This window comes from Neoarius graeffei, chromosome 20, assembly GCF_027579695.1.
Source record: "Neoarius graeffei isolate fNeoGra1 chromosome 20, fNeoGra1.pri, whole genome shotgun sequence".
Lineage (NCBI taxonomy): Eukaryota > Metazoa > Chordata > Actinopteri > Siluriformes > Ariidae > Neoarius > Neoarius graeffei.
In genome coordinates, this window is record NC_083588.1 from 48,479,055 (window position 1) to 48,499,081 (window position 20,027).

Consider the following 20,027-nt stretch of genomic DNA (forward strand, 5'->3'; position numbering starts at 1 on the left):
TCCTTGTAACCCTTGTCCATTCTGGATCCGTACCTTAATTCTCAACTGCTTCTCACATTCCCTCTGCTGTTCTTAGCGGAGAAAACAGATAGATGGATAGGAGTGTCAGAGCTGTTGATCTCCACTAGCATACAAGGAATCATTTTCTGCCTGTTTGCTGCCCAACCTGTGCTGGTCATCGGCTTCAGTGGACCACTCTTGGTGTTTGAAGAAGCGTTCTATGAAGTAAGGCTGCCCATTTATCAATTGTAATATAGTTACAGATTGAGTGAGATATAAACCTTACGTACTGTGTAGTATATTGTGAAATATTATCTACAAGTAATGTCTTCACTTGCAAAAAAAAAGAAGCAGACTTTTACAGTCATTGCTATAGTACTGTGTATACATGTGTCACATGTCTATAATAGCATATAGACAATGTAAGTTGACAATATAATTAATGACATTCCTAGGAAAAAAAGATTAAATACATAGCTCTAAAGATTTCCTTTGTTTTTCCATCTGGGGGAACCCTTAAAGGTGTACAAAGAAAGTGTGACATTTTTTGATATCATGATATTTTTTAAAATTTATTATCTTTAGATATGATTCCTCGACATGATGAAGTGAATCATTGTGAAGGTGAAATATTGTCCTGTTTGTGTCTGTCTGTCAGTTCTGTAAATCGCAGGGCTATGAGTACGTTGTGGGTCGTGCATGGGTTGGAATGTGGTTGATCGTCATTGTGTTGATTGTGGTAGCAGCGGAAGCTAGTTTCCTCGTCCGCTTCATCACTCGTTTTACCCAAGAGATCTTCTCCATCCTCATCTCTCTCATTTTCATCTATGAAACTTTTTACAAGCTTTACAAGGTAAATGCAAACATTAAAGTGCATTTATTTATTTATTTATTTATTTATTTATTTATCATTTAGGAAACATTAAAAAAATATTTTTGTGAAGTTCTCGCATTCTGACAGCTTCAGTAATAGACCTGCTCTTGTCTGCATGGTGTCTCAGGTTCTGTAAACATGTGGACCACCAACATCCAAAAAATTCACTATACTGTTAGAAAAAAAGGCTAAATCTAGAACACTTAAGCACTCTTTAGGGGAATCCTTAAAATCAGAAATTCTTTACGCAACTGAAAATGTTTAAGAACCCTTAGAACCCTATTCAAAGAAACCTTGAAAAACTGATTTCTTGGGGCGAACTTGTCTTCACTGCAAAAAAAATGGCATCTTAAAGTCTTTGTACAGCCCCAATTCCAAAAAAGTTGGGACAAAGTACAAACTGTAAATAAAAACGGAATGCAACAATTTAAAAATCTCAAAAACTGATATTATATTCACAATAGAACATGGACAACATATCAAATGTTGAAAGTGATACATTTTGAAATTTCATGCCAAATATTGGCTCATTTGAAATTGCATGACAGCAACACATCTCAAAAAAGTTGGGACAGGGGCAATAAGAGGCTGGAAAAGTTAAAGGTACAAAAAAGGAACAGCTGGAGGACCAAACTGCAACTCATTAGGTCAATTGGCAATAGGTCATTAACATGACTGGGTATAAAAAGAGCATCTTGGAGTGGCAGCGTCTCTCAGAAGTAAAGATGGGAAGAGGATCACCAATCCCCCTAATTCTGCGCCGACAAATAGTGGAGCAATATCAGAAAGGAGTTCGACAGTGTAAAATTGCAAAGAGTTTGAACATATCATCATTGTTCTATTCTGAATAAAATATGGAATTTTGAAACTTCCACATCATTGCATTCCGTTTTTATTTACAATTTGTACTTTATCCCAACTTTTTTGGAATTGGGGTTGTATCCTTGCTTGTCATCCATCATGTACACACTGAATGTTGTTGATTTGTATTGTTAGCATGAGTGCTAGCACATTAAAAGTGCCGTAATTGCTTGAATTTAAAACTTCAACTAACATCTGACAACATCTCCTGACTATACCTTTTTATCCTATCCACATTCACTGGATATGAGCAATCGCTCTCTCTGACTGGCTATGCTACTACTAGGATATCAGCTTATATACTGTGAGAAGAGAAAAACAAAATGGGGGAGCGTGTTGCCGAACCAACCAAGGACGAAATAAAAACTCTACTCAAAAACAAAACCCCAAAAAATACAAAAAAAAAACCCAAAACCAACAAAATATGGAATAAAATTATTTGATGGTAAGAACGTATCTTTAAAAAAAAATTTTTTTCAAGAATTATTATTACAGCATTTTTCACAAATTGCTACTGTCGTTTGTTTACATTCGAAGTGGAAATGATTTGGTTGGACATTTTGTATATTTATTGAATTTGCAAAACATGAAAATAAAAATGCTCTGTTTCTCAAAATCCAGTGAATGGGATAGAATAAAACAGTTATTCCAGTCAATCTTGTCGTACATGGCTTATAGCCGACTCGGTGCTACGTGTCTCATCAGCTATCAGCTCATGTACGACTCGATTTCATGGAATAACTGTTAAATTATTTTAATAGAAATGCTTTGATACCTTTCCAAACCTTGTTCCATATTTTACAACCATTTTAAACCAATTTAAAATACTAATAATGGACGGTAGCTCACAACCAACAATTAGCCTATCATGCATTTTCATTCTCAAACAACATTTTGACTGAACATTTCTTTAACTGACCATCAGTCGTCAGCTCTTCTCTTCACTCTTATCCTATTCCTCTGTATAGATTTTCCAAACTCACCCTCTGATTAGGGACTATGAAAATGCAACTCACTGCTACAACACAGATGACCAAAATAAAGCTGTCAACAGCACAAAAGCCAGCAAGACCCTGGGACCATGCTTCAACACTGCCCTGCTGTCTATGTGCCTGATGTTGGGCTGCTTCTTCATTGCCTACTTCCTCCGTCATTTCAAGAATAGCATCTTCCTCCCAGGCCCTGTATGTGTAACCATCAATTTGGTGTCATGTATAAAATCAGTACAGTAATTTAACACACATCTCAAAATTGCATTTAATAGATCACCTTAATTTAAAGATCAACTATGTTTGAAGTCCAAATTTTCCATTTGTAGTTTTGTACTCAATTTAAAGGAATGGCAGAAAAATGAAACTTGCGACCACCAGTTTGTATTTTATATGAATTTAACACACATCTCATACACACATTACATCCTGGTATTTCTTTAAAAAAAAGTTTACTGCATAGCTAAAAAGTGCAGCAGCAGCCATAACAGTGATGTGATTGATTTGCATTTGAAGATTTGATTTGATTATGAGTTAATGTAGTGAGTACACGTCCCTTCTTTCTGTTTCATTTCAAGATAGACTTTCTACAGATGCTGTATGTGTGTTGGTCAGAGAATGCTAATAAATTTATCATTGCTGTTTCACCGAATCACTGCCATTCCCCAGGTTCGCCGCATGATTGGAGATTTCGGTGTGCCCATCGCCCTCTTTCTCATGGTTGCAATTGATGTCCTTATTAAGGATGTTTACACACAGGTCAGGAAAACCATAGTCCTTAGAGATATTAACGTAAAATCAGGAAATGTATGTTTATATATGGTAAATTCTAAATATTCCTACTGTGATAGTTGTTAGTTTCAACAAGTAGCTGTGTCATGTTAATGATAAATAAGATTTTTAACAATCAGACATATCAAGATAGCCAAACATTTTTTCATTTTTAAATGTTAGAATTTCTTGTATTTTGTTGAAACGATGTTACATAATAGATCACTTCAGTGAATGAAGGTGAATGCTTCTTACAGGAAATACTGAAGTCCACTGTTATATAGTAATTTGGTATATTTTTTTTTAAATATTTTGTTTTCAAAACCATATTTACTTTGCTTCACAGATTTTAATACCTCCACCATTAGATGTTGGAGGCATTATATCTTCCAATTTGTATGTGTCCATCCATTTATTACATGGATGCCACTCTGTCCATGTTTGGCTGAAATGCTTGTTAGTATAATACCTCAAGAATGAGCGGTTGCATATTTGCAGGGTTTATATGAAGTTATTGTAATAACCAGCAGAGAAACTGGTTAGATTTTTTAATTGACCCAAACAGGATCACAGCAAGGTGTCTAAAACATCAGAAAGGACGAGACTTATTGGCAGCAGAGGCTTCTCTGTTGACGCCTTTGGTATTGAATCTATTTGCCTTTAGATGTTCCCAAGACTTTCGCACAATACAGAACCTCAGTATCTCTAATTATTGAACTCACAAAAAATCACTACACATTTGCATTGAACTCTCTCATCTCATTATCTCTAGCCGCTTTATCCTTCTACAGGGTCGCAGGCAAGCTGGAGCCTATCCCAGCTGACTACGGGCGAAAGGCAGGGTACACCCTGGACAAGTCGCCAGGTCATCACAGGGCTGACACATAGACACAGACAACCATTCACACTCACATTCACACCTACGGTCAATTTAGAGTCACCAGTTAACCTAACCTGCATGTCTTTGGACTGTGGGGGGAAACCGGAGCACCTGGAGGAAACCCACGCGGACACGGGGAGAACATGCAAACTCCACACAGAAAGGCCCTCGCCGGCCCCGGGGCTCGAACCCAGGACCTTCTTGCTGTGAGGCGACAGCGCTAACCACTACACCACCGTGCCGCCCGCATTGAACTATAAGAATTCTTATTTTAATCAAAGTAAGATGATAGTCAGAAAGCCAAGTAACAGACAGATGTAAAAGCAGCGGAGTTTAATTAGGCAAAGCTAGCAGACAAATCCAAAAGGCAAAGGCAGACTCAAAAAACAGGCAGTAGTCAGGCAAGACACAAGCACGTAATCAGAGGCAAAGACAAAAAGCCAAAGGAAGTCCAGATATCAGCAGAACCACCAAAAGGCTTGACAAAATCAGACAAAGATACACTGAGCATTTACTTTGTAAAGTAATCGTGAAACTGAGAGTCTTTATATACTGAGCTGTAATAAGGCTGTGATCAGGAACAGATGTGTGTGTGATTACAACTGGTGAGGTGCCGGATGGTTGTTGTAGTCTGTGGTGGCCATATTTGAAGGCTGCTGTGAATTCTGGGAAATGGAGTCTTGAGTGCTCACAGGTGTAGGTGTAAAAATGATAAACAATTGCATCAGTGTGGTCATGTCTGTTCTAATATTTATCTTTGTTTTCTTTCAAACACCTTTAGAAACTGAAAGTCCCAAAGGGTGTGAGTGTGACCAACCCTGATGCCAGAGGCTGGTTTATCAACCCAATGGGATTAAAACAAAATTTCCCCATTTGGCTAATATTTGGCAGTGTAGTTCCAGCTTTACTGGTTTTCATTCTCATCTTCCTCGAATCCCAGATCACCACGTGAGTAGCCTCTTGTATAGAAAATATTTAGGGGTTCTCGAGTGGCAGAAAAGTATTCAACATTGGTCAACTGTAGCCAAGAGTTCAGTACAGCATAATCAGCCCTGTTCTTTGGGTGGGATCGTCCATTTCAAACTAGCTTAGTCTTGTTAATGAGATATTTAGTTGAATCAAGTGATACAGGAGCAGACTTGGAATCATGTACATGATAAAGAGAAGTTATCACTTTCCTCCAAGTGTTGAATATGTCTCAAAATAGGCATGTTTTGGTCCTCTCCTTTCCTGCAATAGAGGAGAATTAGCTAGTCAGTGGGGAATGTTCAATGGCAATTGGAAGAGTTTAAAAAAAGAGAAAACATTTAAAGTAGCAGAAACAAATTACAGTTGCTTTTTTCCTCCAACACAGTACTAATTGGTAAGAAGATCAACTCATGAGATAAAAAGACGCAACAAGTGAATAAAAAGTGTGGTATTATGTACAGTTGTGTTTATGCACTAGAGTTTACATGGTTAATTGCATCAAAGTCTATCTTCACCGTGTTTTACTTGTTAAGTTGTTCTGCAACGTAATACATTGGAATTGGATGTATCTTCCCAACCTGCAGGCTGATTGTAAGTAAACCAGAGAGAAAGATGGTGAAGGGCTCTGGCTTCCATTTGGATTTGCTCCTTATTGTGGTGATGGGTGGAATTGCCTCCCTCTTCGGTTTCCCCTGGCTTAGTGCTGCAACAGTGCGATCCGTCACTCATGCCAACGCCCTCACCGTCATGTCCAAAGGCCCTAAACCAGAGATCAGTAAGGTGTTGGAACAGAGGGTTAGTGGGATTATTGTGGCCATTTTAGTTGGTGAGTATTGAACTGATGCTATACAGTACTGTGTGTGTGTGTGTGTGTGTGGGGGGGGGGGGGGTAATTCCTTTATACATTATACATTATTCTTCTACTCAAAATCTTTAGGGAAGTTTTAATACTTTTGGTGCTAATACCATGCTCATGTACTCGTAAGATGCTCTGATACCAATATCTGATACTATTGTATCAGATACATCCAAATGAAATGATCTGACATAAGCCTAGTATTTTGTTGTCTGCATTTACATGAATTAAGCAGTGAAAGGGGGCGGTACAGTGGCGTAGTGGTTAGCACTGTTGCCTCAAAGCAAGAAGGTCCTGGGTTCGAGCCCAACAGCTGGCGAGGGCCTTTCTGTGTGGGGTTTGCATGTTCTCCCTGTGGGTTTCCTCCGGGTGCTCTTGTTTCCCCCACAGTTCAAAGATATGCAGGTTAGGCTAATTGGTGGCTCTAAATTGACCGTGAGTGTGAATGGTTGTTTGTCTCTGTGTCAGCCCTGCGATGACCTGGCGACTTGTCCAGGGTGTACCCCGCCTCTCGCCCATAGTCAGCTGGGATAGGCTCCAGCTTGCCTGTGACCCTGTAGAACAGGATAAGCTGCTACAGATGATGGCTGGATGGATGGATAGATAAGCAGTGAAGTGAGTGTGCACAGAAACTTTTACATATGATGCTTTACATGAGCGAGCACATCAGTTCTGCAAGCACTGACCATTGAGACAGCGAAGCTCACCATGATATACACTTTGCTTGAGAGTCATGGTACAGTAATGTCTTCATGCTTTCATCTCATCTCATTATCTCTAGCCGCTTTATCCTGTTCTACAGGGTCGCAGGCAAGCTAGAGCCTATCCCAGCTGACTACGGGCGAAAGCCGGGGTACACCCTGGACAAGTCGCCAGGTCATCACAGGGCTGACACATAGACACAGACAACCATTCACACTCACATTCACACCTACGGTCAATTTAGAGTCACCAGTTAACCTAACCTGCATGTCTTTGGACTGTGGGGGAAACCGGAGCACCCAGAGGAAACCCACGCGGACACGGGGAGAACATGCAAACTCTGCACAGAAAGGCCCTCGCCGGCCACGGGGCTCGAACCCGGACCTTCTTGCTGTGAGGCGACAGTGCTAGCCACTACACCACCGTGCCACCCTCCAACATGAACATACAGTAGCAAAATAAAATGTTCCATAATGTCTCTGATTGCTGAAAACTATATAAGTTAATGATTTCATTTTCAGTTTTGGTACTGACAAGTACCGAAAAACCATGTACTCACATTTGGTCTGAAAAATGGTCTGGATCTGTCTTTTTTTGCCAGGTGTATCCATCTTCATGGAGCCCATCCTGAAGTTGATTCCCACATCAGCTCTGTTTGGTGTCTTTCTGTACATGGGTATTACCTCTCTAAGTGGTGTTCAGCTGTGGGATCGCGTACTGCTATTGATCGTGCCCAAAAAGTACCACCCGTCTCATCCTTATGCCACTGGAGTATGATAACATCTTTATGCTTTTATTTTGTATTATTTGTGCCTGAAAATAATTGTAAATAACATTATGCAAAGAAAATAATGATATAATACACATTTAACTGTGCTTTACCAAAATGTCAGCCCTTTTACAGAATCCATATAGACTCTGTCCTGAAGTGTTTCATTCCTTTTCTTATACCACAGTAATTTCCAACGACTACATGTACATTTTTTCTGGTTGTAGTTATACTGAATGTTGTAGAATGTCCATGTAACAAGGTAGCTCCCATTTTCTTATCACAGTTATAAACTGTGAATCTGTCACCACCCGATTTTCTCTTTCTCCATCAAAGTTTAGAAAAAGTGTAGCTTTTCACAGAACTAGCAAGCTGTAAAGTGCAAAATCCTCTGTCCTGAAGATTCCTATGGTGGAAAAGTTAAAGGAACAGCTTTACCTCGCCTTTTAGCTGACCGAAGTCTTCTTTCCTAAAATTTTATGTTAAACAATTGTCTCCTTACTGAAAGCTTCACTAGAAAACCTGAGCTTTATTAATACATTTGTTTTAAATAACAACTTTTATTTTAAAAAAATCAGTTCATTGTAAGGCTTAAATTATGTAAGTATTTGCCAGACAAGTCCCTATGAATGAGCCATGACTATAGAAATGATAGCATTAAAACATTACTATGTACATTAGGGTGCATCAGTTGCCCCCTAAAAATGAAAAGTTCCTCTGATCATGATGCATTTTTGTTTTTTTGTTCCTTTTGGTAAGAAAAAACACTGGGTGAAATATTTTGACAAAATTCAAAAGTTTAATGGTGGCACCAGGAGCTCAAAGTTATGGAAAAAGCTGCTATTTTATGACTTTTATGACAAAATTTCGATCACTTTTCATGAAACATTATGGCACCTTATACTGTAGAGTATACCAAATATCTTAGATGCACATTTTTAGTACATATTCTAAATATATTATCAAGCACAGTTTGAGTTTTAGCTGTTCATTGAATCATTGTTCAGCTACTTTTAAACAATACAAATGTATTATGAATCACATTAATGCTTCTCAATCCCTTGCAAAGGTTCTTAACATGGTCTCTGGCTCACAAGAAATCAATAAATGGAGTCCAACATTGTGATTCAAACCTTACGCGAAAACATAAAATAAGCGTTTTTTGGCAAAAAATGAACCTCATGGTGCCACCATTAGACTTCTGAATATGGTCAAAAATTTTTACAGGATGTCTTTATTGGTGAAAAGGAACACCCAAACAAAAATGCATCAGATTTTATGAAAGTGAGGGCAACTGATGCACCCTAATGTACATGAATGCATTTCACTACTATGCGCATAAGTGCACTACAGAAGTGCATTACTATAAACCTTTTTCATCATGCAACTCACACAATGTCATAGCCATCTAATTATAGAAACTTGCTCCACTCTTTGTTTTGTGTCCTTTTGCTCTCTGTCATGCTTTCAGTGTGATGATTTATTTAACTTTTATTGCGACCATTATTTACCCGATTAGCAAGCTACTGAATAATCTACAATAGTACCAAAATATTATATTTGCTTTCACATCAACTCATTTGTCATACAGTTTACTGTCTATGCTTACCGTCCCAGACAACACATTTAAGTTTTGTTAGAATAAATTCTAATAATAACTCTTTTCTCAAAACTAGCATTATGATAGAATCCCTGATATTTAAGCAGTAATGTGATGAATAACTATTACATAAGATGTTGCGTCATTTTCTGGGCAAAGATTAACTCTAAGCTTAGACGAGAAAGGGATTTTCTGTGAAACAAAATGCTCACTGTTATTATAATGCATTCCGATCCAATGTTCAGCTTTCATAGTTTTTTTTTTTCTCCATTGTTTCTCTCCTTGTTTCCTGTTCAGGTAAAAACCTGGCGAATGCACCTCTTCACCTTTATCCAGGTGGTGTGTTTGGGCATCCTGTGGGGGGTGAAAATTACCAAAGCGTCACTGGCCCTTCCGTTTATCCTCATTCTTACTATCCCTCTGCGTATCCTCATGACTGGACGCCTCTACACTACCACAGAGATGAAATGTGTAAGTGGCTTATTGTCATATGCATATCATTATTTCTGACAGAAAGACATTAATGTCAACACGTTACATACTTTTAAGTGCCAAGTGTGTATCTCCCAGTGGAACATAGAATATAAGAAATGTTACTCTACTGTATATTACAACTCATGTGGCATGTGGAAAAGATTGTAGACATTTATAAAAGCATAGGCTAGACAGATTATCAGAATACAGTGGTGCTTGAAAGTTTGTGAACCCTTTAGAATTTTCTCTATTTCTGCATAAATATGACCGAAAACATCATCAGATTTTCACACAAGCCTTAAAAGTAGATAAAGAGAACCAAGTTAAACAAATGAGACCAAAATGTCATACTTGGTAATTTATTTAATGAGGAAAATGATCCAATATTACACATCTGTGAGTGGCAAAAGTATGTGAACCTTTGCTTTCAGTATCTGGTGTGACCCCCTTGTGCAGCAATAACTGCAACTAAACGTTTCTGGTAACTGTTGATCAGTCCTGCTGAATTTTAGCCCATTCCTCCATACAGAACAGCTTCAACTCTGGGATATTGGTGGGTTTCCTCACATGAACTGCTCGCTTCAGGTCCTTCCACAACATTTCAATTGGATTAAGGTCAGGACTTTGACTTGGCCATTCCAAAACATTAACTTTATTTTTCTTTAACCATTCTTTGGTAGAATGACTTGTGTGCTTAGGGTCTTTGTCTTGCTGCATGACCCACTTTTTCTTGAGATTCAGTTCATGGACAGATGTCCTGACATTTTCCTTTAGAATTCACTGGTATAATTCAGAATTCATTGTTCCATCAATGATGGAAAGCCGTCCTGACCCAGATACAGCAAAACAGGCCCAAACCATGATGCTACCACCACCATGTTTCACAGATGGGATAAGGTTCTTATGCTGGAATGCAGCGTTTTCCTTTCTCCAAACATAACACTTCTCATTTAAACCAAAAAGTTCTATTTTGGTCTCATCCATCCACAAAACATTTTTCCGATAGCCTTTTGGCTTGTCCACGTGATCTTTAGCAAACTGCAGACGAGCAGCAATGTTCTTTTTGGAGAGCAGTGGCTTTCTCCTTGCAACCCTGCCATGCACACCATTGTTCTTCAGTGTTCTCCTGATGGTGGACTCATGAACATTAACATTAGCCAATGTGAGAGAGGCCTTCAGTTGCTTAGAAGTTACCCTGGGGTCCTTTGTGACCTCGCCGGCTATTACATGCCTTGCTCTTGGAGTGATTTTTGTTGTTCGACCACTCCTGGGGAGAGTAACAATGGTCTTGAATTTCCTCCATTTGTACACAATCTGTCTGACTGTGGATTGATGGAATCCAAACTCTTTAGAGATGGTTTTGTAACCTTTTCCAACCTGATAGAATTTGTTCATGCCATGATACACTTCCACAAACACGTGCTATGAAGATCAGACTTTGATAGATCCCTGTTCTTTAAATAAAACATGGTGCCCACTCACACCTGATTACCATCCCATTGATTGAAAACACCTGACTCTAATTTCGCCTTCAAATTAACTGCTAATCCTAGAGGTTCACATACTTTTGCCACTCACAGATATGTAATATTGGATCATTTTCTTCAATAAATAAATGACCAAGTGTAATATTTTTGTCTCATTTGTTTAACTGGGTTCTCTTTATCTACAACCCCGATTCCAAAAAAGTTGGGGCAAAGTACAAATTGTAAATAAAAACGGAATGCAATGATGTGGAAGTTTCAAAATTCCATATTTTATTCAGAATAGAACATAGATGAATATCAAATGTTTAAACTGAGAAAATGTATCATTTAAAGAGAAAAATTAGGTGATTTTAAATTTCATGACAACAACACATCTCAAAAAAGTTGGGACAAGGCCATGTTTACCACTGTGAGGCATCCCCTTTTCTCTTTACAACAGTCTGTAAACATCTGGGCACTGAGGAGACAAGTTGCTCAAGTTTAGGGATAGGAATGTTAACCCATTCTTGTCTAATGTAGGATTCTAGTTGCTCAACTGTCTTAGGTCTTTTTTGTTGTATCTTCCATTTTATGATGCACCAAATGTTTTCTATGGGTGAAAGATCTGGACTGCAGGCTGGCCAGTTCAGTACCCGGACCCTTCTTCTACGCAGCCATGATGCTGTAATTGATGCAGTATGTGGTTTGGCATTGTCATGTTGGAAAATGCAAGGTCTTCCCTGAAAGAGATGTCATGTGGATGGGAGCATATGTTGCTCTAGAACCTGGATATACCTTTCAGCATTGATTGTGTCTTTCCAGATGTGTAAGCTGCCCATGCCACATGCACTAATGCAACCCCATACCACCAGAGATGCAGGCTTCTGAACTGAGCGCTGATAACAACTTGGGTCGTCCTTCTCCTCTTTAGTCCGAATGACACGGCGTCCCTGATTTCCATAAAGAACTTCAAACTTTGATTCATCTGACCACAGAACAGTTTTCCACTTTGCCACGGTCCATTTTAAATGAGCCTTGGCCCAGAGAAGATGTCTGCGCTTCTGGATCATGTTTAGATACGGCTTCTTCTTTGAACTATAGAGTTTTAGCTGGCAACGGCGGATGGCACGGTGAATTGTGTTCACAGATAATGTTCTCTGGAAATATTCCTGAGCCCATTTTGTGATTTCCAATACAGAAGCATGCCTGTATGTGATGCAGTGCCGTCTAAGGGCCCGAAGATCGCGGGCACCGAGTATGGTTTTCCGGCCTTGACCCTTATGCCCGGAGATTCTTCCAGATTCTCTGAGTCTTTTGATGATATTATGCACTGTAGATGAAGATATGTTCAAACTCTTTGCAATTTTACACTGTCGAACTCCTTTCTGATATTGCTCCACTATTTGTCGGCACAGAATTAGGGGGATTGGTGATCCTCTTCCCATCTTTACTTCTGAGAGCCGCTGCCACTCCAAGATGCTCTTTTTATACCCAGTCATGTTAATGACCTATTGCCAATTGATCTAATGAGTTGCAATTTGGTCCTCCAGCTGTTCCTTTTTTGTACCTTTAACTTTGCCAGCCTCTTATTGCCCCTGTCCCAACTTTTTTGAGATGTGTTGCTGTCATGAAATTTCAAAATGTCTCACTTTAGACATTTGATATGTTGTCTATGTTCTGTTGTGAATACAATATCAGATTTTGAGATTTGTAAATTATTGCATTCCATTTTTATTTACAACTTGTACTTTGTCCCAACTTTTTTGGAATCGGGGTTGTACTTTTAGGACTCGTGTGAAAATCTGATGATGTTTTAGGTCATATTTATGTAGAAATAGAGAAAATTCTAAAGGGTTCACAAACTTTCAAGCACCACTGTATGTTTATCATATTCAAAAAGTAAGCTGTAGGAAGAAAGATCCATTTGAATTACTGTAATTTAGTTTTTCTCACTATTAATATCTCAACATTCAATATTTGAACTTTTTTCTTTTGCTTGATTTATAATTTCCTTCATTTTATCCTGTATTTTAGGAGTCATAGGATTTTCTACCTATATAGCTTTGTGTCTTGTATTTTTCTGTTTTGACTGCAAATATTGTCTTTTCCTGCCATAGCTGGATTCAGATGATGCCAAGGTGACATTTGAGGAGGAGCAGGGAGTGGATGTATATGATGAGTGTCCCTTCTCGTAAATAAGTTATTGCATTTCATTGAACCTGTGAGCTCCGGCATCATGCCTTAAGCTCTGTCAAGTGCCTTCTTGAAACTATCACAGGAATTATAGCATGGAACCACAGGAACAGGAACCACAGTGTCAAAACCAATGCATAGTCAAGCTTTATCAATATTTTTCTAGTTTACATGCACATTTTAACCATTTCCCCCTACTAAGTAGATCATCAATGCCTTTTTTTTTAAACTAAGACTGTTTTGCTTCACCTTTTGGATTTTTAGAATTTATATTTTTTATTATCTATGAAAGCCATTAGCTAATGGTGTTTTTATAGCTTCTTTTTAAGCTCTGTGCAAAAGCTTTATTCTATGCAGCCAGTGTTTGAGATTAAATATAGTATTATGCCTATAATGTTTCTACATTGACAGAAGCTACAATCTCTCTCTCTCTCTCTCTCTCTCTCTCTGATTGATATGTGTTTCAAATATCATATCTGTAAATTTCTTATTCCAGTCTAGGAGTTGCTCAATGATTGTTTTTGCAGTTTATGAGATCACAGATATTTTAGAATTTTGAGTTGCTTTGAATAGTGATTAATGTACATTTGGATTTCTTGTTATACTTATATATATATATATATATATATATATATATATATATATATATATATATATATATATATATAAAATCCTGTTCTGCAATTCATGTAACTATTAAAGTTCTATTACCAAAATAACCTTATTGACAATTTTGTATTTTATACTGTACATACAGACCTGGAGATAATCTTTCATTGGCACACATGATATTCCATTAGTGAAGATATTATAGCAAAATGAAACGTTGTGGGGTCTTTTTTTTTTTTACCAAATATTGGGGGGAAAAACCTGAACTACAAATGTGAATTTATTAAAAGTAATAAACCGTATCATTAAAACAAGCTAAAATAGTGGAAATAATGTGATTTAAAAAAAATGAATTAATACTAGACCTAAGTATGATCATGCACATTCCTAAAACATACTGATGTCATAGAGCTCTAGCTACAAGGCTAGGTATTGTTACTACATCTACTATTTAGCCTAATAATATTCAATATCCATTGTTTATTTATATATAATAAATGAAATAAATGATCTATAAATTAAAACAATTTATAGAAATATATAGATTGATGTTTAGGTGAATAAGCTCACAAGTGAACATGGAAAGACGTGCACAAGTTTGTACCCAAGTTTGTACAAGTGTGTGTTTAATATAACTAAGAAAATTCATATTTAATAAATCAGAAGTTAAGAAAAATATGGATGGGACAGCTTTAACAGAAGATATGAAAGAGGTTAGACAGTTATAAACAATGGGTATACAAGATATTTATCACAATAAAAAGATGCAATATGAAAAGATGCAAACATTTGAACTAATTACTTTGACTTTTTTTTATCTGTTAATAAAGGCGAGGGGGAGGAGGGGCAACAGGAGGACAGAGGACGGGAAGGAGCAGTAGCCTAGCCTAACAATAAGCAATACTGGACAATGTGCAATATAATGTTCAAGATCTCTCCTGCTGCCCCCCCATATATTATTTTTATATTTGTATATGTAAATACTTAATTTATCTAGAAGTTTTTTTCTCTATTTTCTATTCTCTGTTTATCCTGTAATGATGCTGCTGGAATCTTAATTTCCCTGAGGGAACCCTCCCAACGGGATCAATAAAGTTCTATCTAATCTCATCTCATCTCATTATCTCTAGCCACTTTATCCTGTTCTACAGGGTCGCAGGCAAGCTGGAGCCTATCCCAGCTGACTACGGGCGAAAGGCGGGGTACACCCTGGACAAGTCGCCAGGTCATCACAGGGCTGACACATAGACACAGACAACCATTCACACTCACATTCACACCTACGGTCAATTTAGAGCAGGGGTGGGCAATTACTTTTTCCATGGGGCCACATGAGAAACAGAAAATTTTGTGGAGGGCCGGACCAAAAGGCTGAACTAAATTCTGCATAATGTAGTGGTATGGGGAAATACGTATAAATGTTCACTTCATGCAATAACGACTGGTTACCGAGATCATAATTCACTATTCTTAAATTCAAAATGTTTAAAATTCAGGGATATTATAGAATATAAAACTGCCTTAGTAATGTACAAAGTAAGGAATTATAAAGTACCAAGGAATATCCAAATAATGTTCTCGGATAGAGAGGGGGGCTATAATTTTAGGGGGAAATTGAAATTTAAAATTCGCAGTGCTAGGACAACGTTAAAAATGTTCAGTATTTGTGGAGTAAAGCTATGGAACAGTTTGAATGTGGAGCTCATGAAATGTACAACTATAAACCAGTTCAAAAAAAGGTATAGGAACATGCTATTGATAATATAAGTGTATATATTATGTGGGTATGGGTACATACGGATATATTATATAAAAAGTGAGTATTTGTATATATATGTATGTATAGTGCACAACTGTATATAATATATAAGCATAATATGCATAATTATGATATGGGTGTCTGTGTACGTATGGATGTGTATAGTTCTAGGTAGGTGTATATGTATGTACTGTATATATGTGTTGTATGTGTGTATATATGCATAGCATAAGTATTTGTATATATATGATTTGATTTGGGCGATATTATAACCATGTTAGTATGTCTTGGTATGTTTTTTTTTTTTTTTTGTTGTTGTTGTTGTTGATTTTGCTTTCTTTTGTATATATAGTTTATTATGGTGGAAAGTGATGTTTGATTAACGGTGGTATAGAGGGCTAGGATTTGATAAGTTATTTACTTCTTCCTAATCCTTTCCGAACATTATTATGTTATTGTCTTGTGGCTACGCTATTCTGTTTATGACGATGTTTTGATGATTACATTTTTTTTTATTTTTTGGGTTTGTTTGTTTTATATCTTATTTACTGTTCGGAATAAAGCAATCAATCAATAATATTAATTGTATTTCTTTATATAAAGCAGTAAATAACATTGTTTTTACAAGCTGCTAAGACTGGTAAGAGTATGGAAAAAACGAGGTTGCCTTACAAAAAATGTCATTTATTCAATCAAATTTCCCAAAACAATGGTTAACAAAATGTGAACGTTTGTACTTTTTTTTTTCTCAGTCACATTCACCCCAAAACACAATAAAGACATCACAATATTGTCTTTCTACTCCACATATCAAGCAAGATACATCATATTATAATAATGATTCGGTGTAGGGGCGGCACGGTGGTGTAGTGGTTAGCGCTGTCGCCTCACAGCAAGAAGGTCCTGGGTTCGAGCCCCGGGGTCGGCGAGGGCCTTTCTGTGTGGAGTTTGCATGTTCTCCCCGTGTCCGCGTGGGTTTCCTCCGGGTGCTCCGGTTTCCCCCACAGTCCAAAGACATGCAGGTTAGGTTAACTGGTGACTCTAAATTGAGCGTAGGTGTGAATGTGAGTGTGAATGGTTGTCTGTGTCTATGTGTCAGCCCTGTGATGACCTGGCGGCTTGTCCAGGGTGTACCCCGCCTTTCGCCCGTAGTCAGCTGGGATAGGCTCCAGCTCGCCTGCGACCCTGTAGAAGGATAAAGCGGCTAGAGATAATGAGATGAGATGAGATGAGATTCGGTGTAGGTGTCAGATCTACAGATCGGTTCGGGCTCAGGCGCCTGCTGGTGACGTCACACTATGTGATTGGCTGGACCGTTTGAAGGATGACGTACAAGTTTGTGGTTGGTCTGTACAATTTACGGAATTACAGACAAATTATCGCGGGATTAGGTTTCGTGGGATTTCATGTCATGTTCATGTCGCGCGCATTGCGTTTTTGTTGAACACAACTTCAAAATAAAAGCAATGCACATTCAGTCCATGCATGAGGTAAAATTAGAAAATACGTTTATTTTGTAATTTCTAATTAACCTTACGCGGGCCGGTCAGAATGAACCAAAGGGCCGGATGCGGCCCGCGGGCCGGAAAATGCCCAGGTCTGATTTAGAGTCACCAGTTAACCTAACCTGCATGTCTTTGGGGGAAACCGGAGCACCCGGAGGAAACCCACAGGGAGAACATGCAAACTCCACACAGAAGGGCCCTCGCCGGCCACGGGGCTCAAACCCAGACCTTCTTGCTGTGAGGCGACAGCGCTAACCACTACGCCGCCCTCTAGCTAATCTAATCTAAAGGGACGTTTGTGAAACCTAGACTAAATATTTGATTGTTGAAAATACATTCTTGGTCTTTTTCATTTGCATGCACACTTTTGATCTGAACTGTGAGAATTAATTCAGTGATGCAGTTTTTACCCCCAGGCCATCAGGCTTTTAAGCCACGGATTATAATCACCATCTACCTCTATATTTCCATCAGGCTTTGAGCCACGGATTATATTAGCAATTTTGCACAAGACATTGCACAGTATATCTACCTCTATGTTTGCACATTGTTTGCCTTTTTTTTAAATGTTATCTTCATTTTTCACCCTACCTTTATATTTTGCATTCCATATGCACTTTATATTTTATATTTCATATATATATATATATATATATATATATATATATATATATATATTTTTTTTTTACATTTTGGTAAGTGTAGTAAAATAAGAATTTCATTACCCAATAATAAACCGCTGTGTCTGTTATTGTGTATATGACAAATAAAAATCTTAAATCTTGAATTAGAGCTTTATCAACTCCCTGCATGCAGTGACAGAGAGCTATGGTGCTGCAGCAGGGGTTGCGTTTTTAACAGTAACGAAGCTGAGCGCTGATTGGTCAATAATTTGTTCTCACCAAATCTGAGCGCATTGATTGGTCAGCGTGCGTGACGCCCCCAAACACGTCAGGTGGAGATGAATGATATTTTACAGGCTGGTAAAGATGTAGCTGTGAAACAGATTATTTATAAAAAAAAAAAAGAAGAAGGGATGGATGTGAACTATGTAATAAAGTGCACTTCTGTTGAAGGCTTCGAAGTGTTTTTGGTGTTGCTCTGGTTTTTTTTTTATATTATAAGGAACATCAAAATCGACTGTTTATTTATTCATGAGGTTATAAAAGCATTCCAAGCACATGAAGACTTGAGGGTTTTTTTTCTTAAACAGATGCACTGGTTGTTGACATTTCGTCTTTATTTGAAGGCGCGATCATCAGTCATCTCGTGGAACCGGAGGAGCGAAAAGGGGGGAAAAAAAGGTCTCAGGGCTTGCTTGAGGTTGGGTGGAGGGATGGAGCAGACAGATCGAAAATGCGGGATGTCTCTCACTCTGCTGGAAAAGAGAAATGGTCGGATGGAACGAGAGGGTCGGAGCGCGCGCGCTGACTGGAAAAGGGGGAGACTTAGAAAGAGCGAGCGAGCGAGCGCGCGCGAGAGAGAGATGGAGGCGGGGGGGAAAAAAGTCTCGCGGCTCTGCGGGGACTGGAGGAGCCTCGTGCCCTGGACCGGCGGCGCGCGGCTGGCCAACGTTCAACCCTCCCCTCGTTCCACACAAGCAGTTTCCAACCACGCGCGCGCTGCGACAGGTCGAACTCGCCGCCTGTTCTTCTTCTTCTTCACAACAAACAACCGCCGGGTTAAAAACTGATTTCCTGAGGTAAACTTACATGCTTAAATATGTGTGGTTTTGTTTGCTTTTTCACTTGTACATCAGACTAAACATGTTTTGTTTTAAAATCGTCTTGGGTGGATAGATTCCGAGACGCGAACAGGGGAAAAAAATCTTAATCAGGTTTTTTTTTGTTCGTTTGTTTTTCATAATAAATTGTATGACTTGATACGATTTAGTTGTTTATCTCCACGCCGAGTAAGGACTCCTGTATGAGGCAGTCTGTATGCGAGCAGAACCGGCCGCCTCCGGTTAGCCATCAGGGAGCTTCGGTTAAATACCTCACCGCACGGGCTCGTCCTCTCTCTCGCCTTCTTACAAGCCAAGAGCTCGATCATTCGTGTACGCCTGTCTATCGACTGCTAATGTTTCAGGAGTAAATCGGGTAAGTTTTTAGTTTTAAACGCGTTTTTCCTCTTCACTAGTGCGGATGATCGAGACTGGGAGCACCGTGAGGTGGAACTGAGCAGCATGGCGGCTCTAGAACAGTCGTCACGCCAGCGAGCTGCTCTCAGTCTCGGCTGTTCGTGTTTCACTTTCATATTGTGCTTAAAATATCTGCGTTTAACTCCTTAAACGGCTCGTTTGTCGCAGATTTTAAGCTAGAGATTGCTGAAACTCAAGACATCGCGCTTCGAGTTGAGCGAAATTTATTTTTTCGCTTTATTCTTGTCCTCCAAGCCATTAAAGAACCAGCTCCCAATCGCCGCCATACGGCGACCAACACCTCGCGTTTACCCCGGTAGTCTCGACGTCAACTGAATGTCAGCGTAACGGACGCGTTTCACGGTAAGGTCGTTTGTTAAAAACGATTCTTAGAATATTATTAACAGTAGGTTTGTATAACGTGTTTTTAATGGTATTTTGATCAATTTAGGCTCCACTCATTTCGCTACTGGGGACCCGAAGCTAGGCAGCTAGCGAAGCTAGCTAGCAAGCAAGCTAGCTAGTCAGTCCTAGCCGCCTTGCTAGTGTAGGTCAGTGATAGGTCGCTTAGCACTCGATACTAGATTTAAAAAATAATTACTTTTAATAA

At 38.7% G+C, this 20,027-nt stretch overlaps 2 protein-coding genes across 9 annotated transcripts in view; both read left to right on the plus strand.

Moving 5' to 3' along the window:
- Window positions 1–13,980, plus strand: part of slc4a1a (solute carrier family 4 member 1a (Diego blood group)) — a 29,670-nt gene extending 15,690 nt beyond the window's left edge. For all 5 annotated transcript variants that reach the window (XM_060901861.1, XM_060901858.1, XM_060901859.1 and 2 more), the window contains 9 exons: window positions 77–225; window positions 659–853; window positions 2,704–2,919; window positions 3,394–3,483; window positions 5,157–5,323; window positions 5,929–6,170; window positions 7,504–7,673; window positions 9,569–9,742; window positions 13,329–13,980. In XM_060901861.1, the coding sequence (XP_060757844.1) occupies window positions 77–225; window positions 659–853; window positions 2,704–2,919; window positions 3,394–3,483; window positions 5,157–5,323; window positions 5,929–6,170; window positions 7,504–7,673; window positions 9,569–9,742; window positions 13,329–13,406 (1,481 nt within the window). In that variant the 3' untranslated portion in view covers window positions 13,407–13,980. The remainder of the gene's footprint in view (window positions 1–76; window positions 226–658; window positions 854–2,703; window positions 2,920–3,393; window positions 3,484–5,156; window positions 5,324–5,928; window positions 6,171–7,503; window positions 7,674–9,568; window positions 9,743–13,328) is intronic.
- A 4,771-nt stretch (window positions 13,981–18,751) lies between these two features.
- The window catches only part of ubtf (upstream binding transcription factor), a 39,343-nt gene continuing 38,067 nt past the window's right edge, over window positions 18,752–20,027 (plus strand). The window contains exon 1 of one of the 4 annotated variants that reach the window (XM_060901866.1): window positions 18,752–18,979. The gene's annotated coding sequence lies outside the window, so the exon portion shown is untranslated. Of the gene's footprint in view, window positions 18,980–19,238; window positions 19,377–19,672; window positions 19,781–20,027 lie in introns of those variants that run through there. The other 3 variants (XM_060901863.1, XM_060901864.1, XM_060901865.1) reach the window with 3 other exon arrangements.